We start from the raw sequence: 26345 nt of genomic DNA on the forward strand, positions 1-26345 counted from the left end.
TTACCGACTTACTTACTTACTCACTTACTTACTTACTTACTTACTAACTTACTCACTTACTTACTTACTTACTTACTTACTTACTTACTTACTTACTTACTTACTTACTTACTTACTAACTTACTCACCTACTTACTTACTTACTTACTTACTTACTTACTCACTTTCTTACTTACTTACTCACTTACTTACTTACTTACCTACTTAAATTTGAGAAGAGACTGCTTCGACATTTTAACATTTTTGGCATCGGAGAGCTCCTTATTTGAGCGGGTAAAAGAAGTCCCTTCGATTGTTTATTTCATTTATTTAGATGAAGAATAAAAGGACTGGTGAATAACTAAAAATAATACATTTTCTAGATTCATTTTTAAAGTATTCAATAAAAATTGATCCAAACAATTCCACGTGAGTTCTATAGTTTTAGTCTGATCACATAAGGGTCACATAAAAACAGGTAATGGGCCGCACATGGCCCCCCGGCCGCACTTTTGTAGATAAGAAGTCATTGTCATTCTAATCCACCATTTAAAGAAAAAGAAGAAGCACTTTGATTAAAAAAGATGGCGAGTGGCAGCAAGTTCCACTCAATCATCCCTGAAACTGATAAAGACATTTGCATCATTAGTCATCACGTCTCTGAAGTTCTCAGCCGGACTAACAAGTGAACCAAAACGGCCTCCAGAGTCCAGCCGGTCCTGATAAGAGAGCAAACAGCGATGAAGCCGAGAGCTGCATGTCTAATCACAGCACACACACACACACACACACACACACACACACACACTGCAGTGACATCGTGTGTTTCCAACATCCCAGTGTGATGAAATAACTCTTCAGACAGAAGAGACGTTTCCCAGCGGGGCCGCTGAGACATTTGTCAAACTGTGACCCAGGGCTTCGCAGCAGGACACAGTGACCTCCTCTCTGGACTTCATCTGGTTGTCAATCACAACATATTGTTGGTTCAAGAGATACATGAGTCACTTCCTGTTTGTTAATTACATATTTGCAGCTGGTTTCCACAACATTTATACATAATTGATCAAGTGTTGTGTGTATTGTGTGTATCGACAGCTCCTCTGACGGATACATGGTCCGATGTTTTTCATAAATACTTACTCAGGTCTGGCAAACAAATCAATCAATTTACAAACAAATACAAAATGCAATAATTAAGCAGCACACTTGAGATAATACAAATATTATGTATGGCTCTCCCCAGTGTCGTAACAATGTAACTACAATGTCATGGAGCCTCAATATAGAATTTCTTCTTTCTGAATAAAACTTTTTATTTAACCAACGGTTTTATTTGCGCTCTGAACTTGTCCCTCGTAACAGACTCTGTAGGATTCAGATAATTATATATTTATTGGATTTATATTTGAGATCAACATTAAAGAACATGAAAAGTAACTGAAATGAAGGACTAGAATAAGCTGTTATGTCAGAACAGGATCCAATATTGAGGCGCATCAGTTGATCGGAATAAGTTATCTCTTGTTCATTAGTTTCTAAAATGTCATTTAAATGCCCTCATTTCTCACTGGTTTTATTTCTAATTCCTGATCTGTGTGTGTTTCTATAATGTAAGCTTCTTATCGTGTTTTTGACCTGATTTTTTTTCCTAATTATACCTGTGCTTTTTGCTAGCCTTTGTTTTTTGTTAAATACGTTTTTACTTTCACAGCTATCCTGCTTGTGCATCTGGGTTCCACCAATCTATACCTTTTTTTAAACATATTTACCCTTTAAAAAAGATGTAAATGTGCCGCAAAGTCTTTCCCTTGTGATTTGGATCCAATTCGTAAAATATACATTTTGCATATAAAAGTAATATTTTTCTTTTAAGTGCCACATCTCTAAATTGACTTGTTTCATGATCACAGACTTTCATGAGACTTTCCAACAATCCACTGATGTGATTCGATGGCTTGTTTTCACGCATAACACTCTGGCTCTATCTTGTGGCGGTAGCAAGTACTGCTGTGAGCAAGAAGAATAAAAAAGGTAAAGTAAGGTAAGGTAAAAACAATGCCTTTTTAACGTTGTTAGCTTTCGTACATTTGCAAGAAAAAAATAATCTTTATGAATAAATAGACATTGGGATTAAGAACCACCGTAGTGAAGAATGAAGTGCATTTTTCTTTCTATTATTTAGCTTATTGTCATATTACTGTCAGACTGAGAGCCACGTCACGAATGTCACTGGTTCATTGTGGAGTTACTTTTATACTATTACATTTGTGCATGATTTATATGGGCTGTTATAACCAGTGTACAACGGTATTGTGTATATATTTTTTTAGAATAATATGTACATGTTTCTATCTAGATATGTTTGTCATTTTTCTACTTGTGTATATTTAAGTCACTTTTAAACGTTACTTTACCGTCAATCTTTTATCGCAGCGAACAGAGAAACTTCACATAAAAAGCCATATTTTTTATTATTTATTTTAATTATTTAACGTGTATCTGTGCGGCATATCGCCACACTTCCTCCTCGTAGTTCAAAACAATGTATAGTGCAGTTTTATAATTGTGTCAACACCGCCCCCTGCTGTCTTTCACACGTACCTGCACTTTAATCTGGCCAATTTTATAAAATAATATTTAATACAGAAATAAATGCGAGTCATTTGTAAGTGTGTTTGGGTATTTTAAGAGTAAATAAGCGGACATTACTCACCACACTCTTCTAGAGTCAAACAAGAAAGACACAAACAAAGGAGAGTCTTTTTGTTTATTATTTATCATCTATTGCTTCTTACGTTGACTATTGCTTGTAACATCCTGAGAGGAGCTTAATGAGAGATTATGGGATGTTATAACATTCAAAACATGCACATTCAGACCGATGATGCCGTCGATGATTTACTTTGTGCTTTCTTCGTCGTTGACGGAAGGAAGTAAAGGACAGCATGGTGACTTCAACAGAGTACTGGAGGTGTAATAGATGAACTTTATGTCATGAGAGCGAAAATATGCGCATGGATACATGAAGAGAAGGTTATGAGGAATTGTACTGCATGCATTCATGATACAGAGTGAGTGAGGAAACAGAATAATACTCCATCAAGTGTCCTGGTGGTGGATCTTTGGTGTCTGGTGTGACTGGAGGTGTCGGTGAAGTCAGACATGAGGCACTAGTGGCAGATGTCTGCTTGCAGGTCCAGAAGCTTCAAGGCAGGACAAGCAGAGACAGTTGTGAATTAGAAAAGTACTCAGAGAGAGCAGACCTCCGCCAAGCCAGTCATTTCAAACACAATATATATATTATTTTTTTTACATAATTACCCTAAATTAATCATTATAATTCAATTCCTTTTTTTAGCATTATACATTTTAAATCTCCGTTTTACTTGCACTGCAGCTTCTTTCACCGAGAGTGACTCATGGATCATAGAGCCCGACACCACCGTGATTAAATCATCTGCTCACATCAACATTTCTCTGAAATATGCTATTTTTAGTTATTTTGCAAACAGACTGATAAACATTCAAATTACTCTTTTTCTCTTCCTCAACCACACAAGTTATACTGTGGAGCACACGGCACAATGTACATGGTTGATAAACAGAAACAAATATTTGGTTTTTAAGTATTTAAAAGATTTTTATTAAAACATACTTTATATCTTTAATATAACCTAGGAGAGATGGTTTAACATAGTTGAGATGTAAACTCATCTGTCCAGTTCTTATTGTACTTTGCCAAGCAAGTATCTGTATGTTAGCAGAATAACTTGAAAAGTTAAGAATGTTTTTCAATATTCGTTTGTAGGGAAATGTGTTCTGCAGGTTCTTCTACATTTAAAAAGGTTTAATAGCACTCGTAATTCACTGCATTCAGAACTATCCAAAAATGGCAAACTTCATAAAACAGAGACAATCTCTATATAAATCAACTTAGATGTGACTGTGGGTGAAATAATGAGCTTTATTTATCAAATATTTTCAGGTTTTCAGAATGTCAACTAATGCCTTGTGACGTGCAGCCCTTTGACTGTAGTTAATTCTATAAATATTTGAAAATGTTTCTGTGGCACCTTTACGATCTTTTTAATCCACTTTCGCTCCCTTTTTTCATTATGATTATCACTTAGCATTCAAAATATTTAATAGCAGTTGTTTGATTTCATCAAGTTAAGTCAAAATTAGCTCCTGGACGGAGGAATGCAACGTTTTGTGCTTACTTTTATTGGTCTTTAGTTAGACTTTCATTCTATTAAATATGTTTTTGAAACACTAGCATTTTTCTTTGCATTTACTTATTTTAGTTATAAACTTTCCTTCAAGTAAAAAAAAAGCGACAGTAGGTTCCCAGTGTGCTCATGTGACACATGATGTGTGCGAAACAAACAATACCTGATGTCAGGGAGGTCGTCAGCTGTGCGGAGGATACGAGGATCTGGACTGAGGCAGAAAACTACTGAGGATCTGCAAGAGACTGGAGCTGTCAAGATACTTGCAGATGTGACGGTGAAAACTCTAAAATCATCAATGAATGAAGGGAAACAGGTTAAAAAGCAGGTGATACAAATGAATAAAATATAGTAAATAGTTGCATTCTTCATTCTTGCATTCTGTTTTATGATTTAATAATGTATATATTACCTAACAATAACACCTATAAATTGTACTAACATAGAAAATAATACATTTACATTTGAAATACCTAAATAGAAAACAAGTGTCCATAAAGACGACAGCAGGTTTCTCAAATGTTCATTAAGTCTACAATGTGCAACTTATTCTATATAAGATATTACGATGTTTATATTAGTTAACACATTTGTACACATTGGTACTTATACATTATGATGTTAGTTTAGTCTTTTTTGTGTACGATACTAATGTGTTGCTGACTCATTCTACTCAGAAATTCTCGGCATCATGGGACTGCACTTAAAAACATCATCACTGTGGGGCAGAAAACACTTGACAGACTCGTTTGGAATACAACTGACTCCAGATTGGAAATTTGGATTGTAGAGATTTCTTTTTTTTTTAAGTGGGGCTTGGGTCACAGAGAGGAGGTCGCACTGGTGTCCATCTTTAATCTGGACCTGCTCAAGGGATGTTTAGATAGAAGCGGTTGAAGGGAGATTTATCAACACATTGATTGTAAACCAAATGATTCAAGACAGATGTCGTCTGTCAGTTACTTTTTGCCCCAAAATGATTCAAGTTTGATTCACACTTCATCACCATGTTCCACTCGTCAAAGAAATCCCACTTTTGAGTTGGAAAAACAACAACAATCCAAAGTGAAAACAAAAAAAGCAGTGAAGGGTAGTGTTATATTAAAATATATTATAATCAATATGTTTATATTTCTATAGTAATGCTAAACGGCTATATAAAGTTATTTCTAAGATGACTTTATTAGCTAAAACTTAACGTGAGCTTTTTTTGTTTTACAGTGGAACAAAGAGCTGAATCTTTTTTCGTGAAAAATAAATTTTCTTCCCTCAGCTTAGAACTTTTTTTTTAAACATCCACAACCGTGTTCATTTTGAGATTACTGATCATAGATGTCTCCATAGAGACTATGAATTTATGATGTGTGATATCACTGTTTGAAATCATTGACCCTCCACTTTCTCATCTTAACTGTTGTTTTTTTTAAATATAAATATAAAGTTCTTAGATCGCTCTACATAAACCTTTTGACTTTACACTCACATGGTTGACGGGTCACACAACACTGTTGCTTTATCTCTATGTCACATTAGAAACTTATGCCGAGCTGAATTTATTTAAAAATAAGACCAAAATAACGCTTTTTTTTCCAGAGAAACCATCCCGCTCCAGAGAATGAGTTAAAACGCAATTCTAACTTTTACTTAACTGACCGCTGTCTAAACAACATTTAAAACATCCTCCAGAAGATGGCAGTAAAAGAAAAATGCTGATAAAACGATGGAAGGAAAACCAGATGAAGACTTTTATTAAGTTTTATAAAGTGACAGTTTGGAACAGAAAGTATTCAGTGCACTTTTAGTGAGTGGTTTCTTCTTCACACTTGTTTGGTGATATCAGCAGCCTTTAGAAACAAAGATACGACACCAGTGAGGTAAGTATGCTTCAAATGAAACACCTCCTAATAATGTTGACGCGTCCTGCATTAAAAATAATATCTTGTTCCAATAGAGTTGACGTTTTACTGGAACATCTCATACAATCATGATGCCACTGAGTTAGTTCTGTAATCTAAAGGTCCAAATGTTTTGTTTTTTTTCTGGTGTGGGAAGTTGTAAGAACTCTCTAAACAAAAATAAAAAATATGACCAGAAACGCAAAGTTAAAAGGGTCTTTCAGTCTATTTGTCTTATAAGGACATATAAGCACAGTGTTCAGTTGCATTCAGTAGTTTGGTCCTGTTGAAGGTTCCACCTTTAATGTCAAAGTAGAGCAGAATGTATGTATGGTTGTAGGTACTTAGCAGTTTTAGGTACATTCACTTGCACCTGCTTCCTCTGGCTTTGTAAAAACACATTTTTTCCTGAACTGTTTTAAGGGGGACGCTCATTTACTCAGTCCTCCTCATCCAAAAATATCGCTCAAGCTCCGAAAGTGGAAGCTCACACGATATTTACCAAAGTACCTGTCTGTGTAGCATGTTATCCTTTTAGCTTCTGCTACTAACAAACTTAAAATACAGACTTGTTTTAGTTTTTACTTAAATAATTCTCATGTTGAGGCTTCATTCAGCAGAGGGACATTACAGATGAGCACTATGGAGATATTTGGATGGTTTTAGGTGTGTCTTTTTCGACGAAGAAAATTGAGGTCCGTTCGTGACCATCAAATTGACATTAATTTCTGCCCATAACTCCAAGAAGACACACATTTCTCTGAAAATAATTCAAACCCTAACTCCGGATAAAGGTGAGTAGAAAAGTAAACTTAATTAACTTGAATTGAACTTTAAGAGAAGCTCAAGATTTATCTTTAAAACAGCTGGTAAAGAATGAGCATTAATGGTCTCAGATTATTGTTCTGAAGAGAAGACTTTTGGGAGGAAAGACAAAAGGCTATTAATTCATTGTTATTAAAAAGCTGTTAAGCCATACAGACAAAGATGTGTCGTTGCTCTGGTGTTTTAACATCTATTTACTGTGAAACCAGGTTTCAAATAGACTGAATAAAAAACGGATTCTTGTGAATGAAATAACTATCTCATACAGCTCATGCTGACATAACCAACTCTGCCTCAGTGTGATATGGGCTAGACTTTTTTTGTCTTCCTCATTCTAAAGGTTATCTCGAAGGTCATAACTTCTGACTTCTGATAGTTATTAAAGTAATATTCAACAGTTGACCATTGTTGTAAAGAAAAATCTGGCTTGAAATCATTGTCTAAAAAAAAAAGATGTTTCATATAGACAAGGATGTAAAACCTGTGTTTTTAAAATCCATCCACCAGGTTTGAAAACATAGGAGCTTTACTGCAAGCAAGTAGACTATAGGAGTGTACAACATACATCTTGTGTATGTATACCATATCTATAGCTCTTGCATGGCACTCTTGGACAGCCTGGTTCTTTTGAAGCACACTTAGCCCACAGTAGTACCTACTTAACCAAATGTCATTTGGTTTACAACAATCGTGTGTGTGTGTATGGTATATAATAATAAGTACATTGAAAAGTGGCTAAACGGAGTGGCTAATATGATAACGGTAATGTGTCTAATGCACAATGTTTTTGTGTTCCATAAAACACATGCAGTTAAACTCTCAACCTTGAAGATTCTACAAAAACATTCCGTACAAAGTCTTTACCAACGTCGCCGCATGTCAGTCGTCTCATAAAAGGAAGGCAGGGCCGCTTGTGCTCCTTGTTTCATTTCCCTGAGCAAAGTCACTGGACATTCAGAACCCATTAGCCAAGGCACAGGATAACACGGGAAACCAGTCTTTCCTCCTCTCTGTGAGCCCCCATTTCTCCCAAAGAGAGGGATTGGTGGAAGTTTTGGATTTGTAGTCATAAGAAGTGGGGGAATCCTTTAGAAGGCTTATCGTGAAGGTTAAAGGGCTCAGTGCCGAGGTCGGTAGGAGCTGTAGTATCTGGGGTAGAGGGGCGTGTAGTGGGAGGAATGGCTATAAGTGCCGGTCGCTGGGAAGTAGGAGCTAGTAGGAGAAGCACTATAGTAACTGGATGAGTAGCTGCTGGGGGTATGAGAGGAGTAAGAGGAGTAAGAAGAAGATGGAGATGAGTGCAGGACTGAGTTTCGACTTAAGCTGGATAAGGGACGAGTTCGAGGCGATGGGCTGTAGGTGGAGCGGCGTAGCCCAAGCATTGGTGAGCGGTAAGGGGAAGAGGGAGTAGATCCTGCTCCCTGGGTCAATCTTGTAGTCTGAGACTCAGCACTATATGGTCTGGACTGGGCTGGACCACGAGAAGAACCCGGAGGGATATTGACACTGAAACTATGAGAATCAACTACAAAGGTCCGAAACCCAACAGTCCACTGGGATTGGGTCACCTTCACAGTATTTGAAGATGACGTCTGGGATGTGGGAGCCTCCAAAGATGTGGGACTTACAAGGGCAGCTGTTGATGATGGACTGCGTGGGAGAGGGTGTGATGCCGGGGAGGTGAGAGCTGCCAAAGCTGCACTAGCTGTATTAATCATAGTTGGATTACTGGGAATAGAAGGATCATTAAAAATCGATGTCGGACTAGTAAGGCTGGACGTAGAGAGACTACTTGTTGCAAGATCTACTGAGGTGCCTTGAGCTAGGTTGGTGGTCGAAGCTGAAGCCGGAGGACTTACTTTCGGACTGCTGGTCTTCCCACGGGAAAAACGTGTCCTGTGAGTACGGTGAGTCTGCTCTTGATCAAATGCCAAGTCTTCCAGACGTTGCGTAAGGGCCAGTTTCTGTTGGATGGCCATTCGCAGAAGGGAATTCAGTGTCTTTTTCTCGTCCTCTGCTGCAGCCAGCTGCCTTTGCATCTCATCTAGCTGTGTCACATACTCGTCACACCTAGAGAAATGACATTGGGGAGGGTTGAATATGCTGTTGGTATATGGAAACTTGGGTTAAGGTTCGTAATAAATGCATCTTCTAGTCTAGTGGTCCCCAAATCCAATGTTCCTTTTTTAAATCATACAATCGAACTATTACAAAAAAAAATGTTTTGTCTAATTTGTCAAAGATGTAGCCATTATCAAGATGGTTATGCTCACTTTTCTTTCAACTTTACAGTACAGTATGTCCATGTCAAACAAAAGGATGCAATGGTATTCAGGAAAATGTTTGTATAAATTCAAAAGAAGGATTTTGATTATTGAAAAATAAAAAATAAAACGATTTTTTTTCTTATTTGTTCATAGAAATGTATGATTCTGTATGATGTGTGTGCTGTGGCCACATCCATCTTCATGTGCCAGGATGGAATCAATGAGTAGAAAAGTATTTCTGTGTGCAAAGAAAGTGTGCACAGTACTCCTTGCATATTTTGGTAACAACCAAGCAACGTATTGAAAGTGCTTAAATAACCGACCATAGCAATTCTATACAAACTGAAAAAAGTTAGAAAATAGTTAATAATTTGCTTGAAACATCTGAAGGTAAGCTCTTATTGGTTTCAATATGATTTGTAAAAAAAAGATAAATGTTGTCTGACCTTGTGGCGAACATGGCTCTGAGAGAAGAAAAGGTAGCAGCATCCTCCTTCAGCGCCTTCAGCTCATTCCTTAGTTTCATCATGGTGTCGGTCACCATTGATTTCTCCGCCTCGTACTTGCTCTTTAGGTTGGTGAGAGCGCCCTCCGCCGCCTGGGTGAGTAAACATCCTTTTAAGATCACAAGGTTCACACATCTCCTTTGTACAGCTGTATTTTTAACTTTCCTAAAAAGAGAAAGGTTAAAAATAGCTCAGCCAAAAATAGAATCACTGTTGGACTCTAGGGAAGTTTAGTCTGCATACTGTTGCCTTCAGGCTCAACTGCACACAAGGACAGCGACTAAGAAAGGAGAGTTAGGGTTCATCTTTGTACCAATTAGTCTGGTGTGCAGAGGGAAACCTTATGGATATGCAAACCATACACAAAGGCATCTCAAGTTTAAATTAAACTGACCTTAAGAAATGAAGACGCAGCATTAATACATGCTGCAGTGCCTACTGTACCTGCTTGTTCGCCTTGAGCACCAGTCTCAGGGTGGCAATCTGCTCTCGCTTAGTGCTCAGCAGCGACTTGAGCTTCAGCACCTCCTCCATGCAGGTTTCTTTGTCCTTATCAAGAAGCGGAGCAAGTTCTCTTGCAGCGGCCCGCTGCCTGGACAGCTGGAGGGACCTGTCCACTACCCTTTGGAGGTGCTTCACCTGTGGCGAGGAGGTATGGCTTCAGGTGTTTTCAGCAAAAAAAATCTAAGCGTTTTCGCCACAACCTCTAATCTCTGTATACACAGCTTTCTAACATAAGATAAAGCAACTAGAAAAGCGCTCAGAGAGCACAGAACAATGCCAAGCAACACACCTACACATACATTATGATTATTCTTTACCCAAGTCTATTACTCTTAAATAATGGTAAATATATCATTTAGTAGATTTGATTACCTTGTTGCATTTGAAACTGCACTGCTTGATGGTATAGCAGATGTCAATAAGGTTATTTTAGCTTGTACTACAGCTCACAATCAAAGAAATATCTCATAAGAAGATATGGGACCCTTTCAGGAAAGCTTTCAGAGTAGGAGATAACTGAAGAAAGCTTGAAGACTAAACATCTGAGTGGATCAGCATGTCTACCTGTTCCCGGACAATCGCGTTAAGGTTGTAGATGTTCAAGGGCTCTCGACGCAGCTCTCCAATTGGCTCCATGGCAGGCGATGACGATGATGAAGATGAGGAAGAGGCACTGATGCTGGGAGAGTGGGTTGGAGATGTGCAAGCCAGGCTCTGCTCCGACGGAACCTGGAGGCCCTCCTTCGGCGACTCTCCAGACAGGGGCTCTTTGGACGGAGACTGCGACGGACTCCGTGACTCCCTGGGAGTCGAGGTCACCGAGGTGGTAGAGGTTGACGAAGCAACCGCTGCCAGTCTTCTGGCAAGGCGTGGTGTGAGGAGAACTTTACTGTTGTCCGTGGACATGGCTTTTAGACTGGCACTGAGGCCCCTAAGCCCTCGCCCTTGTCTGCAAAAAATGGTATTTTAAAAGTAACAACTTTAAAAGGAAGTGTCTTTTTTTAATGTACCTGTAGTAGTCCAACATGACACGATTTGGTGTTTCGTTGTTGCACAAACAGACGTGGTGGTAAAGCTGAGCGAGCTCCTCACTAAGTGTCACCAGCTCCTCCTGGGCTGCTGCCAGGGCCGCCTGGCACTCGATGGAGGCTGACTGGGAGTCATGAAGCTCTGACTCCAAGCTTGTGATCTGAGAAGATAAATTGTGTTGTGTACATGCTCTCTTTAAAGTTGGCACCTGTAACAAAGTGGGCGTCTACCTTCTCTCGTCCATCATGGTAGCTCTTCTCTAGCGAGCAAACCTGCTTCTCAAGTCTCTGCACCCGAATGTTTCCCCTCGGCTTCTCCTGATCGGCCTCTTCTGTGACCTGGGCCAGACGATCCCGCAGCGTTTTCACCTCTGACTTGAGCTCCACCACTTCAGTCACGGCCACGTGGTACTTGCACTGCAATATCTCCAAACCCGGTGACTGGTAGGGGAAAAGCCGGCTTCTCTTTACAGTCATATCGTCATCGTCATCTTCTTCGTGAGCCTCTGCCCTCCTGAATGCATAGACTTCTCCACAATAGGCCTCTGCAGCAGAGGAAGGCCCTTTCTGCTGCCGTCTGAGAGCAGAGACTTTCTGGCTGAGGCGGAGAGCCTTCTCATGTTGCTCAGTCAGAGCCCCCTGGGTGTGCTGGAGTTGAGTCTGTGACTCTTGCAAGCTTGCCATCAGTGCTACGTTTTCATGTTCAACCTGTAGGAAACAACGTATTATTAGACAGATAACAGGATAATGTGAGATCATAGGCATCATGTGATTTGACCAGTTAAGCTAATGCACCGATGGTTTAGCAACAAGATTAATGCTCTCTGCTTAGTTCCATGATTAAACTGTTTTTGGAAGAAATCTTTGCAGTAATAGATCTACAGTACATGACATATACTGTGCGAATAATATAATTGGTTTGAAAAGTAAAATAGTAATCACTTTGAGAAGTTGCGCAGCTCTTGCAATAGTTTAGCAAGGTATAGAAGGGTCATCCTATTAACCCGTTGTGTTCAGTGTTTGGAAAATATGAATACGTCAAACTTTTTTTTTTTTTCTTCAAGAAGTAGTAAGTCCCTCATCATGACGATGTATTGTTTACTTTATAAAGTTCACCCCTGTCTAAAATTATAGTGAACGAGAGGTTACAAGAGTGGAGTCCATTATGACAGAATAATGGTCTTCACTTCTTCTCTAGCCAGCTATAATCAAGCCCTGCTTTGTTTATACAATGATTCCCTTGGAGGTGCAGACTTTCAGGATTGATAAAGCACAGTGACAAACCTTGATGCTTGACCAATCACAAAAGAGAAGCATGGTTCGATTAAACAAGATTTTATCTCCAGATAAAGGAAATATTTTCAGTGGGCGGGGCCTAAGCATATTTTGTAATATGAATATTTCAATGAAAAGAGAGTTTTGTACAAACAGACACTGAGGAGTACAATAGAGGTCCAAGATCTACCATAGTTAAGAGACACCTGAATCAACACTTTACTTGACCTTATAAAACATTGTTTTGAAGAGAAACCCTTTCCTCCTGTTCCCTACTTGCTCTTTTGGCGGAAGATAGATTTAAACATAACCTTATCACCCTGTAACACATGTTTGGGTTTTTCTTTTTGTTTTGTATCAGTAAATGAAGGGAATTTTAAACTGAATGTTATGCTTGCTAGCTTAGCTAACAGTGATAACGGTTACTTTAGTTTGTTTATTTATATTTTTTGAAGTCAGACATTCTGTAATTATAAAAAGAAGATAATTTTTTTATATATATATATGTATCAGATTTAGACAAATAATGACATGGATCATGACACCTGCCAACAGTATAAACCACGACATAAACTGGGATTTATGTCTTACATAATGTGAATTGTTGTTGGGTTTTTTTAAGAAATGGCACTGATTTTATGGAATGATCCAGAAAATTCAACTCAAATGTAATAGATATTGTTTGCTAGCCTCAGATCAATAAGATGTTTTTACGAACACAATATAGGGTCTCATCACATAGTGGAGTGTAATGTAGCACCCATGTCCTTTTTTGTCTCTCTTGAAAGACAGAACTCCTCCCTTGCGTCACTGTTAAAGCTAACATCTGGACGCTGACATCCATCCACCTGACACTAATGAACCGTTCAGGCTTGTCTGAGACATTTCAAACATGAATCCACGCAAGCATTTATATACTTGACATGAATTATTCTGTCTGGCAGTTTGGCTCTGCCATTGGTGATGAAATGCTTCCAGTTGAAACTACAGTGTGGCACAAATGAAGCTTCAACAGGATTTATACACAACAACAGTGCGAGCAGCCAGAGCAGCAGTGAAACCCACCCGTCCACTGTAGGGCGGTCGATAGTCTAGAATGTCAGGGGAGATATAAATAAAAATGCTGGAGGGAAGCAGAAACAGATGAAGTCAGATGACGGGAATATTAATAAAAGTGTTACGATATGACATTTAACGGGGGGGGGTCAGGTTCTACAAAAGGAGGGAAATTATGAGTGTTTATAAATAATTAAAGTTGTTTATCAAGAGATGGAGGAGTGGAAAGAGAGACTGTACCACTGGGAAGGGGGGGGGGGGCTGTGTGTCAGCATGGTTTTTCTGTTAATTATTCACAAGGCTTTATTTTTAAACAGAGGTGAATGGTGCTGTGTTCTGAGCCCAGTTTCTACAGTCGCCACACACGACAGAACTAATTGGATCAATCGAACTTCTAGTACGTCTTTAAGTCACTCATTGCCCTTAATGTAATCTGCGGTATTGGAATTGTTGTTGAACCCTTAAGCACCAAATGGATTTAGACCCAGGATCTTCTCTTTACAAGTCTGGCACTTTGACCAGTTTGTTTGTCAAATAGAGGCCCGGGTGCCAAACCCAGCTCTCCATGTTATTGCTAAAAGTAGATTCATGTTAATTCTGTGACCTATAAAGTGTTTATGATAAGATAAGAAAGATATTATTGATGTCTACAATGATACAGGGACTTATAATGACAGTTACACTTATTTTTAAGGAAATCATTTGGTTTTAGGAATTGATTATTTTTAAAAAAAACACCAAGAGAGTTTCGATAAATTGAAGATACATAAATAAAAAGGTTAATCAGATTAATACTTCTTGTTACAGACAGTTAAGTAAATACACTTCGCGAAAATATTTATACCCCTTGTGTGATGGGGTTGACACCCCTGAGTTAAGTCATTGCAACCGTTTCCTCATAAGCTTGTGTGAGTTATGCTAGCACTTGCCACTAGCCTTCCAGAGTTTACCTGCATCTTGACTTGTGTTTTGTTGTTGTTGTTTTTTTTTAAATGAATACTTTTTTGTCTTTGTGAAAGTGTTAACTTGTCTCTACCTTTCCAACTTCTATCTTTTTTTTCGGACTCTCACTCACCGTGACCAACTGCTGCTTGAGCTTCTGGACCTCCGGCAGGTTAATCTCAGTGAACAGGTCCGACGTTGCCACGCCGTCCAGCCTCCTGCCAGATCCACGATACTCTTCTGCTTCTGTGGATCCTGTCGCACCCATGATATGTCCGTTGCACCTGAAATTGAGATCGAGATGACATCGTGCTAACCATAGACCATTAGAAGAATGTAAAAGAAACCTTAGAGGATTCTCTGAGTTGGGCGAGAGCAAAGTGGTCGGGGTTCCTGTGCCACTGGGCGGAGCAGAGGTGAAGATCAGGTGGGCGCTCCCTGTGTAGGCCACGTCGCACATGCTGAGATGATGGACCAGCTCTCTGCGCAGGTGGTTCTTCTGCTCGCGCTCGTACTTCAGGGACTCCAGCGCCTCCTCCAGGTGAGTATCGGAGATCTCCTTCAAGCGAAGCGCGTCCTGGAGCTGCGTGTTGAGCACCTCCAGCTCTTCCTCCAGAACTTTGATCTCGTGCTTCAGACCTTCGTACTCCACCTGGACGTATGCAAAGAACCCGGTGACTCTACGCTGTTGACTCAACACGTCTGCTGGTGAATCACCATCTTCACCTGGTTCTGTTTGAGCGTTGACACGAGTTTCTGTAAAGTGATGTTCTCCTCCTCCAGCTCGGTGTAGTCCTGTAGGAGCCGCGATTCCCGAAACTTGCACTCGCGGATCTCTTCTCTCATGCGACTGCGCTGCAGCTCTAACATCTCGTTGCTCTGCTGAGACAAAGCACAGAGAAGCTGGAGATGTTCAGCATTCATAACCGTGTGCTCAAACATCCGGAGGTAAATGTACTTAAAATTGTACATTTTTTATGCCTTTTAATCCATCAATAACTATCTGAAAGTTCTTTAAAGGGTCCAGAAATTCAATTAAACCTCTCTATATTTTTTTATTTTAGAGTACCTTTTCTGCCTGTTCTCATAAGCGTTTAAGATGGTGTTTCTGCAAGGATATCCTCTTCTTTTGACAGCGCCTTTTAAAGGTGACATATTTTGTAACTGTTTCTCTTTTGTAATCCTGTTTTTATCAAGTCTTATCCCCAATTTCCCGGCGTCAGCAAAAAGCACAGATGAAACATAAGGACTATGAAAATGGCTGACGCTCCACAATCCTTTGCAAATTTGTAGCAACCCCTGAACAAATGTCCCTGTTTTACCTAATCCAAAGTAATAATCCCCTAAAAGAGTATTAGTCGAGAAATAAATACACACTGCAGCATGTAATCTGCAAATGAAGCCATGCATGCAAAGACTAGAGAAACGGGATTCAGATCCAAAATTCATTCTTAGTGCAGTTCTTGATTCTGCTGAAAATCAAAGTTAATCAACTGATTATTTTTTTTAGGGAAAACAACCAAAAAATATAAATTAAGAAAGGTAGTCCTTCATGATCTCTATCCCATGATCCTTTGTATGGGTGACATGAAAAAGTCCTTATGATGTAATTACGGTCCAAACTAAGCGGGTAACATCTCACTCTTACACACACTTATTGTCGTCCCAGTCCAAACGTAGACGTTGGTATCATACCTCCCGAAGCTCCTGCACCAGAGTGCTGAGGTGCTCACTGTCTGCCTGAGCGTTGGCGGTGATGGCCCGGCTCTGCTTGAGCTCCGCCTGCAGCTCCAGGAGTCGACCCATGTAGTAGGCTTCTTTGGTGGCAGACTCCTGCAGGAGCGTCTCCTCGTTGGTCTCGCCATCCGCGGCCACTTTGCGCTGCGTGGAGTAGGCCTGGCCGAACGCCTGCAGGCAGGAGCAGAGTTTTTGTTCTATGATTAAATATCCATGGGTTTTTATATCATCTTGAGGCAACATCAATTTTGATAGGATGGCACTGGACCCGTAGTATGCAACGCAAAATAGAATAAAATAAGTTGATAAGATTTATTAAGTAATTGATTACTTTTTTAATTATTTTTACTCTAAACAACATTTAAATATGCAGTGACACGTGAGTTAGCATGTTTATGAAATCCTAAGATTAAAAAAAAAAAAGGTTTTCTATCTCCACCAGGGGTGGGAATTATAGTTATTTAGTCAGTTTATACCAGGGTTGGGCAATTATTATTATTCAAGGGCCACATTAAATTCTGTGAATGTTGTTAGGGGCCGTCAAGCAAAAAGAAAGACGAGAAAATCCCTTAACAAAAAAAGGACATTCGTCATTAGGCCGTGACTTTTATTAAGCTAAATAAGCTGCAATTGTATTCTTGTATTTATGAACAAGAAAAACATTTCTTCAACTAACTGTTTTGAGGGATTAATATAACTAAAATTACACACAAGAAAGGAGGGAAAAAGTATATAAGTGTGAAAATATAAATTAATAATAAATACAAAAAACATTTGTTAATGCATTAGAACCATTTATACATGATCATACTTTCACATTACAAGGGCCGCATAAGTACAGTCAAAGGGATGCACTTTGCCCAGGTTTGGTATACACTGTGACAGTTGTTAGGTGCCGTCAAACCAAAAGAGAGCAGTGAAGAGCCATATGATTGAAAAACCAAGTCAATAAGAAAAGAGGATTAACATATATTAAACCTATATATACCAATAAAATACGTATCGATTTTTTACTGAAAAATCATCTTTCTTTTCCTTAATATGATTATAAATATTTACTCAAATTATTTTGAGGGACAGGAAATATTAATGAAAAGGGAAAACTTAAATAAAGAAATTAAACCTTGTGTTATCTCAGGGCCATGTGACCCAGAAGCCTGATAACAAATGTGTTTGTGGCATCCCTTGTGTTGTCTCTGGGTGGAGGTGAGATAACACAGGGGTTAAAAAAAGTTGTATTTAGAGTTAATATAACAATGCATACAAAATAAAATGGTGAGCTGGCAGACAACATTTCTAGATGTTCTATTCGGACCTCATAAATACACTCAAAGGGCCGCATGTCGCCCTCGGGTCGCATATTGCAATTACTACTTAAGTAGTAGTAAATAATTAAATCATTAATATTGCCAAAATCATTTGTAGAACATTAAAAAACTAAATGCCAATTTAAAGATTTAAAGAGATATTTAAGTTATTTGTATCCTAGTAAATAACTAAAACGAATGTTATAATTGCTTGTGAAGAGCATTCCTATTCCTATGACTTGTATTTAAAAAAACAATTCCAAAAGTTGCAATTGTTATGAGGTATTAGGATGAGGCATCAATTGATGCTGTCACGTCTAAAAACAACACCGGCTGTGAGCGACGGTGCAGAGTCACAGGTTGAAAAATGTCACGTCTGCAGATTTGGACAAAGAGCAAATAGAACAACAACTAGTAGTTGTCAGCATGTTGCTAGTCAATAGACTCGGTGTGTCCTCAGACAGCGACACACAGGCTGGAACATGACCCATACAAATACATCCAAACTGCTATCAATCCGATATCTAACATAATTTACAGATATCGCCAAACTATTTGTAAGTTTGCTGGTGTTCCTGGCTCCGCTCCAGCAGCTAAAAATATATTTTTATGAGTCTTGACTTTGCCGATCAGGACTCACTGACCACAGAATGATCTGGAACTCTGTCGGAATAATAATAACTGAATGTCTTTCACCCATCATGGGTTCATGACACAGAAAAAATAAGATGTTTTATTTCAATCCTCTCGTACGTTTCTCATATTTCTCTCGCTAAACCAGTGCGGGTGATAGAAATCTCAGTGTTGACCCTGAAAACAGTCGATCATTCCACGCATGATGTGATTCTAAGTGTTATCTGTGTAATTGGAGACTAAGAGAGACTGGTCTGACAAAAGCATGAAGTCATTCTAGCTTCACCCTTCAAATTGTCCTGTTTTCGTCCTTTCTCTCTCGGGTTCCTTGCTGGCCTGATTGCTTACCAACATTGTGACTCATTCATATCAAATACACCTCGCAAGAAATACTTGATAAAACACAATTGTGTCCGTTTACCAAAACATCCTTGTTTCAATGTAATGTAGTGAAAACTACGTCATTGGTTTATCATCCAGGCTTTAAGATGACAATGCAGATTTGACCAAATACTGACCCAGTTATACGTTTTTTTTAATTTTCTGGGTACCGGTATATAGCATTGAAACATGAAAGTCATGGCATGTCTAACCTACTACTACTACTTGTTTAGCTAGGGATCTAGTGTGTGAAGTTTACTAGGTTAAACATAATTAAGAGATAATATGAGAAAAGAAAAATAAGCTGTGTGCTGGTGAACTTCATTCTGTTTATTATCCATTTATTTTATACAATATTTTAATCTTCACCATTTAAGGCCAGAAAATAATTACAGACTTGAAAATGTAATACCTTGATCTTTTTTATATTCTGCTTTATTAAGACAATAATAATCGGTGAAATATCAGTAACAATTTTTTTTTATATTTTTCATTTCTGACTTCTACTAAGTTGACTTAATTTGCCAAATTTTGTAGGATTGTTTGTTTTTTCATCTAAATGTTTTTATACCTTCTGTATAACTTTAAAACACATTTTTCATTAATATTTTACTTGTTTTTTTCCATTTATATTTTATTTACTACTGACATAAAATCAAAATAAGCTTGTGTTTAAAAATTATAATAATAATTTAAATAACACTTTAAATTATGAAAGGCAGATATGGTCACATAGATGTTTATTCAAATAAGGATTTAATCGAATAATTTACCATGTCGTCACTCAGGTCATTTAAGAGTATCTATTTGAACATTCAAATGACTTCCCTCCTACTTTTTGTAGAGTAACTTCTATCAGTGAGAACAGCTCCGAGACAGGAGGATCGATACAAGACAGCGAGGCGTGGAAGCCAAATGTCTGCTGTGATCCAGAACCAAGTGAGCGAGACAGCCGCGTAGGCAAGAAAAAGGTGTTTTGTGGAAAAAGGGCAATGTTGCGAAATACTTTTAGTAACAAACTTCTACTTCTCCAGAAGATTTGTAAGGTGTAAAAAAATATATTAAAAAAAACCCATGTCTGAGTTTTTCTGCAGATAGTTTATTTTTGATCTGAATAAAGTCATTTCAATTTAACTTAAATCAGAAGAAAGGATCGGCTGGAAACAGTAGCACAATGCAGAGCTATTTCTAAAATCAATATTCTTTGTTCTCATACCACAACACACGTGTGTGTGTCTCTGTGTGTGTGTGTACATGGCAGTCTGTGATAAATGGAAGCGATATTGCTGCCGTGTGCAACAACTGCATCCATCTCACGCAGCAGAGAAAGTCGTCCTCGCTGGACTGACGGCAAACAAAATAACTTTAGGTCACTCCTCTTCCTTTTTTTATTTCAAAGGTTCTATTAAAGGCTTGTCACTAGAGGAATGTAAGAGGTAGAGAGGGAACGGAAGAAGGAGAGGTGGAATGGAGTGAGGGCCGGGAGGAGGGATAATCACATTTAATGGTGCTCCGGGCCACTCCCTTGGCAACGCTCCTTTGTCTTACTGTCATCTCGTTTTTTTCCTGCTCAGCTGTTCATCACAACACTCTCTCCTCTTCGTACGCTCGTTGAACAATGGAAATACACCTCCTGCCTCGGCGGCTGCGGCTAATGACCCGACAAAATCTCTTAAAAACACAGAAGAAGACGATCGGAAATTGGATTTGGGCCTTTTTAGCTTTGCTGGTTTCTTGGGCCTCATTTTATGCAGTGTAAGGATCAAGTTAATGTGTTATAATTATCATGCAAATAACACAATTTGTAAATTGTAAATTGTTTTTCTGCAACAAAAGTAGTAGTTTACCCCAAAATCCTACATTTTGTTCAGATAGATAGAAACGTGTCTTTCCTGGTCACTTAATATTCTAAGTGAGGAGTTTGAGATGTTCTTATTTCAGAGTAGAGACTATTTCCTCCTGATTCAGTCTGTTCACCCAGTTTTCTCAATTGAAAAATCTCAAAGGAAAATCTAGCACTTACTGATGTCGGTTTAAAATGCTCTTTTCTAATCATCCTCTTACAGAAAGAGGAGTTCGACCATGTTTTGTTTGTTAAGTTAATTCAAACAAGAATGGTTGTATGTTACAATTGGAGATTTGATTGGCGTTGGTTAATAACAATAATTGAAAATATATATACATAGCAGCTGTTTTCAACCAAAAAACTCAAAGTTATGGTGGGTTTTGTGTTTGTTTTTCTGCTGCATGCCTACAGAGGGATGTACCCTTCATGCTGACTCAGGTCGTCCCACACCGAAACCTGTTTCCTTCGTCTTCACAGTTCGATAATTGAGTTTAATGCACTTTCATCTGGGTAGGACTCAACGCTCGAGTCTCCCCAGAGGATATGCAAAGCATGATTGGTGTCTTTTCCACGTCTTGCAGTAATGACCAATTTCCACCCGATCCTTAATGCTCTTAATGGATCAAATAAAGGGACAAAAATACAAGGTCCCAACACATGAAGCTTTATTGATTATACATCTGTTTGCTACAGGATAAGTATGTGCAATTTAAATGACAGTAACACAGACCAGACCTGCACATAAGTCAATTCAGTTTAACAACTGTTGCAAGTAGTAGCAGCTAAAATCACATGGCCCACTATAATACAAGTCCAGGAGTGAAAGTTTATTTTTTTACAATATCTAAAAAAGGTTGAATTCCTCAACTTGGTGTATAAGCTTGAACACATTTTAGATTACAAGATATTTAATGTCACTATAGTGACACATATGAAGGTGACTCTCGGATGATCAGTTGGTTCATAAAGACAGAACCAGACCAGATGAATTGTTTCTCTTCCAGGTGGACACAAATGGGTTCTCTGTAATAAGTTGGTACTGTATGGCCTCAGACTTTGTGAATGATTCATGACGTTTCTCTTGCTCTGCATGCGTGTGTGCTCTAGTTAAATCTTTTAGACCGTCTGCTCTTAAGAGTCGGAAGCTCTGTCACTTCCACTCGCACTGAGGACAAGAATCCGTGAAGCATCTCAAACTGAAGACTCAGAAACCAACCACATAGTACGTTTTCTTCCACATAGTAGTGTCCGGTTACAATCCTGACCATGTTTTTTATCGGTCAATGGTGAACGGTTTCACGAACCCTGGGCTCCTTTAACCCCACGAGGACGGTTTCAGACATGGAGCTGGTATCATTCTGCAGAGAACAAGCCAGTATCATGGTCCTCGATTGGCTCAGAACTGTACAGACACTCTGCTTCTAGATCTTGTCTTGGTTTCCATCAATGAAACATTTCCTGCTCAAGTCCCGAAGATGTTTCTAGACTGCAATACTTCACTTCTATTGTGGTTATTATTGTTGTGTGAGCTTCAATTTCAGGGTCACATGATAGTCGATTTATTTTAGTGATATAATCGCATTATATATGCTGTTAAAAGTGTTTCGGTAAGACTAGTCTCTGACAAAACCTTTCAAGATGTTTGCTCTGTAAATCCAGATGGCGTTTTTAAATGGAGTCTTGATGTGTTCAGGTCTCTCACGCTGGAAGCGGAAACAAAGCTCCACGGATATGGCGGCAGATTAAGCTGACTTTACAGATCAATGGAGATGGACTCCTGTGAAGCTAATTAGCAATGAGCTGTGGCTAGCTGCTCGAGCTAACTAATGAAGACGTTTAATTCGTCCTCCTGCTGAACAGCACATGTTATTTTATTAAATCAGCCCGTGTTTGGCAGCCTTTTAGCTAATAGCGGAGACTAATGGCATATTGACACAATACTGTCTAATCCAATACCCTTTTAATCATGGGGCCTTTAGCATGACATGGCAAATGTGCTGATTTAGCATTATTTAGCTTTAAACAGACGATGGATTTTGTAGAAAATAAAGTTTGTAAGATTTTGGGTTATTAATTCACATTGTTCCATTCCTTGGTTGATATATTTAATATCTACTTCACTGAGAGCTGTAATGTCCAGCTAGCTTTTTCTTTAATATACGTGACATTTTTTTCAGAGACTTGAGTAAACAATCATAAGAACTATGGTTTCTATTCAGCACTCACAGACCACCGGTTAATATCCATAACTTTAAATAACAGGTCATTAAGACATGGTGAAAACTGACACAATAAAAGCTAGCTGGCTAATGTTGAGACATTTTAAAATGAAACAATGTACTTGCACTTGTCGATAACAATAGCAACTTTACTAATGACAGAAGAACGCTGATATAAATGAGTAATGTATCTTATGACTGCTGTCAGATGTTAGCAAACATATTAAAAATAACTAACATTGACACAGAAAATTCCTAAAAATAGATATCCATTAAATGTGGTTCTTACTCCCAGACACCAATTAGAAAGCATAATGAACGTATCCTCTGAAACGTGTGAAAAATATTCCACTCGCTGGTTGCAGATCATTTTCCCGTCTTTGTTCACAATCTTTTGTCAAAAGCCTGACTATGCGATCTAAACGGGACACTATTGTTAGAGCTCACAGACATTCCAATGGTGCAATCATTTTAAAGCATTAGAAACCGGCAGGATCAGTATTCACTCCAATTTTTAAATTGATATTTTAAATGAATAATAAAGCATTTTGGGCTGAGAGTTGGTTTCAAAATTGTTATTTTGTTGATCTAAAATTAAAGCCCAGGAATGGAAGCCACCAATACTGAGGTAATTGTGTGGAATTGCTTTGTAGATAAAACAAAATAAAGTGTATTATGACTTTACTGCAGGAACAATGTACTAATATCTATCAGTGAATAGTTCTTAGCATTTGTTTGAGTTTAAAGATTCTTTCTGTGATTGAAGTAATTTGATGGGATATTGTTTTTCTTTTTTTTTCTTAAATTTCTCCATAGTTCTTTGCCCTATCAATCACTGGACTTTAGTTGAGGGTGTGTCATTATTGATGATTATAAATGAATATATTTTAAATTATTCATTTGGCTATATGCTTACAACTTCTTGATACTGACCTTGATATTATCACTGGAGTTTGGCTTTCTTCAAAGTCATTGTTAGAAATCCCCATTTTTTAAGACACTTATGACCCTTTAAAATGTTTTTTTTATTTATTTTATTTCACACAGGTATTCATCCACCAGCGGAATTAATATTTACTTGTCAAAAGGTGCTAAGGTTGACCATAACAGAATCGATCTCTCTAAGTATCAAACAAATAATATTCAATTATTGGGTAATTTGCCTGCTAAGAACCTTGGCTGCTGCAAGGGTTTGAATGCTGTCAGAGATGTGACAGTGACCAGTAAAACATTGTTCAGGGTTTAAAGTGATAGTGAACTCAAAATTCAAACTTCACTCATTTACTAGTCACCCTCATGTCGACTAAGGGTCAGGAGTATCATGTTCCAATTTAGAGTTATCATCAAAAATGTACGTTCATTTTAATGTAGCGACTGAAGCTCAGGGATAAACTTCCTCCTTAAAAAACATCCAAATACCTCCGTACAGCTCGTCTGTAACGTCCATCTTGTATTGAAGCCTCAACGAGAAGAATTGTTGTGGTAAAAATAAAAAAAGTCTATCGTTAAAGCTTGAATTTTGGGTGAACCAACCATTTAACAATATTGATCTCATTGACTAGATTTAAGTGTCATTGTCATCTGTTAGAAAGCTATAATAAAAAAAAGGTGTGAGACATTTAGGAGAGTCATTCGAGCTCCATGTTTGTGTTTTCATTCATGAGACAGAGTTACTGGAAGGAGCTAAAAAGGATGTACATGATTATACAACGTTTGACTAAACTGTTTTATCATCTTTTAGAGGATTAATTTAGATATAAGCTTGACTTTTTGACACACATTACCCTCATTCTTTATAATATCATTTTCTCATACCTCTTTTTAAATACACAAGTTTCCAAAGTTAGGGGTGGGAGGAACCCTCTATAGTAAAAAAAAAAAGTCAAGTTTTAAAACCACCATCCAGACCCACCTCCTGCAGCTGCTCCAGCTCCATCCTAAGCGCCTCCTGCTCGGCCTCCAGCTCGGCATACTGCTGCTTCAGACTCTGGTTCTCCTCCAGGACCACCAGCCCGCACTCCGCCGCCCGGATCTTCTCGCGGTTGGCCTCCGCCAGCTCCCGGCTCAGCCGCTCCACCTCGGCCCGGCATTGCTCCACCGTGTCCCCGCATCCGGATCCACCGGCGGCCATCGCCCCTCTCCTCCGCCAGCCTTCCTCCTTCCGTCCCTGCGTGTGGTGAGCAGGAGGTCCCGGCGGAAGGGGGAGACAATCGAGACCGGCTGCGGTCACAATGGGGCTTCAATTCTGTGTAAATATATCAATAAAAAGGACAATAAGCTGGATCTCCTCAAAGTGTGTCCATCTTCCTCGGAGTCATGTGATGCAGCCTCTCCTCATCATCATCCGCATCCTTCCCCTCCCTCCGATTTCTGCTTATTCACCGGCTCCAGGTCGCCATCGGTGCCTGCTGCCGTGGAGCAAGGCAGTGTGCTCGCATCCTGCTGCAGGAATGGACGAGCAGTCCGCAACTGTTGAGGGGGGCTGGAGGCGCCGTCTGGTGGTTCAGATCACTATTTCAGCGACGAGGACGAATCCTGTCGTGCACTGTCCATTGTTGGCAACATGTTTTTAAACAGGGTCAACCATTGGTAATTGTTTTTTTTTAACATAAACTTACATTCCTTTGTAGAAAATAATAATAATAATAATTTATTTAATATATTTCTGTCTGGGAAGACCCTCACATAAGTATAGCAGTGACACATGAATTCAAAACTCTAATTCCAAACGAACTTTTTTACAAAAAATGCTCTTTAAACTTTTTAAAGATTAATGTTAAATGTCTTACATAAGAAAATAGCGGTTCTAGATGGATTGACTTTATTAATCCCTCTGGAGATCGCCTTCGGAAAAAAATGGGTGATTCATACCCCACAGTAATTTATATATTCTATTGAAAAGACACTATTTCTTTAAATGAAATCAAATACAAAATCAAATCATTGCAGAAGCCAAGGTTTTGAGCATGCATGTTACCACACAATAACAGTTAGTTAATGTGAGTTAATCATTTATTGTCCAGGGAAATTTTGGCATGTGGGCCAAATACTGCACCTTGCCTGTCATTTCATGGTTTTTAATAAACATATATGCATTTTTCTTTTCGTTAGTACTTTTAAAGTTTGGTTTTAATTTCCAATTTAAGATTATTTACTAACGATATAACCCCACCCAACCAACACACTCGTATGTGCATCTGTACTAAGGTTTGATTTTTGTTCATTTATTTATTTTTTATTGTGCATATTCTATTATTTGTGTTATTATCATTATGGTAATTTGATTAGGGTTGTAATGTTTATTTTTATTTAGTTATTATTAATGTTTTTGTTATTATGTTTTACATTTGTACTTTATACCTTAATATAATGCTGTTGTATGGTTAATCATTGTTTTGTGAGCAGCTATTACAACGTACATTTCCCAAATGTGGGAAGAAAAAACTTCACATCATTTATCATTCATAATGTACTCATTAATAAAAGAAGTTTTGAAGGCAGCTGTTGTGCTGCTTGTTAGAAAATGGCACTGCTGAGCGAAAATTGAGCACATTATGAACAGGAAGTATTAATCGAATTGTGATGCTTGTTTGTTGTCTGTTTACAAAAGACAAAAAAAACGAATTTAAATATATTAAAGTCAATACAGCAGACAATTTAAATCAAAGTCTTAAATCAAAGTTAGTTAAGACCAAAGGAGAGGAAGATCAATC

At 38.5% G+C, this 26345-nt stretch overlaps 1 protein-coding gene across 4 annotated transcripts; it reads right to left on the reverse strand.

Annotated features, from left to right (window-relative positions):
* Positions 1 to 2839: 2839 nt before the first annotated feature.
* LOC148084312 (protein bicaudal D homolog 1-like) lies at positions 2840 to 25073 on the reverse strand. 4 transcript variants are annotated; one of them, XM_087787398.1, is made up of 12 exons: positions 24545 to 25073; positions 16205 to 16417; positions 15236 to 15388; positions 14643 to 15161; positions 11468 to 11944; positions 11219 to 11397; positions 10773 to 11157; positions 10149 to 10343; positions 9645 to 9796; positions 8791 to 9001; positions 4375 to 4446; positions 2840 to 3185 (listed from the first exon to the last, which is right to left on the reverse strand). In XM_087787398.1, the coding sequence occupies exons 1-11, from the start codon at positions 24761 to 24763 to the stop codon at positions 4393 to 4395; spliced, it is 2757 nt and encodes a 918-aa protein (XP_087643524.1). In that variant the 5' UTR covers positions 24764 to 25073; the 3' UTR covers positions 2840 to 3185; positions 4375 to 4392. The 4 variants fall into 4 exon arrangements, with proteins under 4 accessions (XP_087643524.1, XP_087643523.1, XP_087643522.1 ...); XM_087787397.1 differs by lacking the exons at positions 2840 to 3185; positions 4375 to 4446 and having other exon boundaries at positions 6020 to 9001; positions 14643 to 14793; positions 14857 to 15161; XM_087787396.1 differs by lacking the exons at positions 2840 to 3185; positions 4375 to 4446 and having other exon boundaries at positions 6020 to 9001; positions 14643 to 14793; positions 14857 to 15161; positions 15236 to 15391.
* Positions 25074 to 26345: the final 1272 nt, after the last annotated feature.

This window comes from Callionymus lyra, chromosome 3 (assembly GCF_982586985.1).
Source record: "Callionymus lyra chromosome 3, fCalLyr1.hap1.1, whole genome shotgun sequence".
Classification (NCBI taxonomy): Eukaryota; Metazoa; Chordata; class Actinopteri; order Syngnathiformes; family Callionymidae; genus Callionymus; species Callionymus lyra.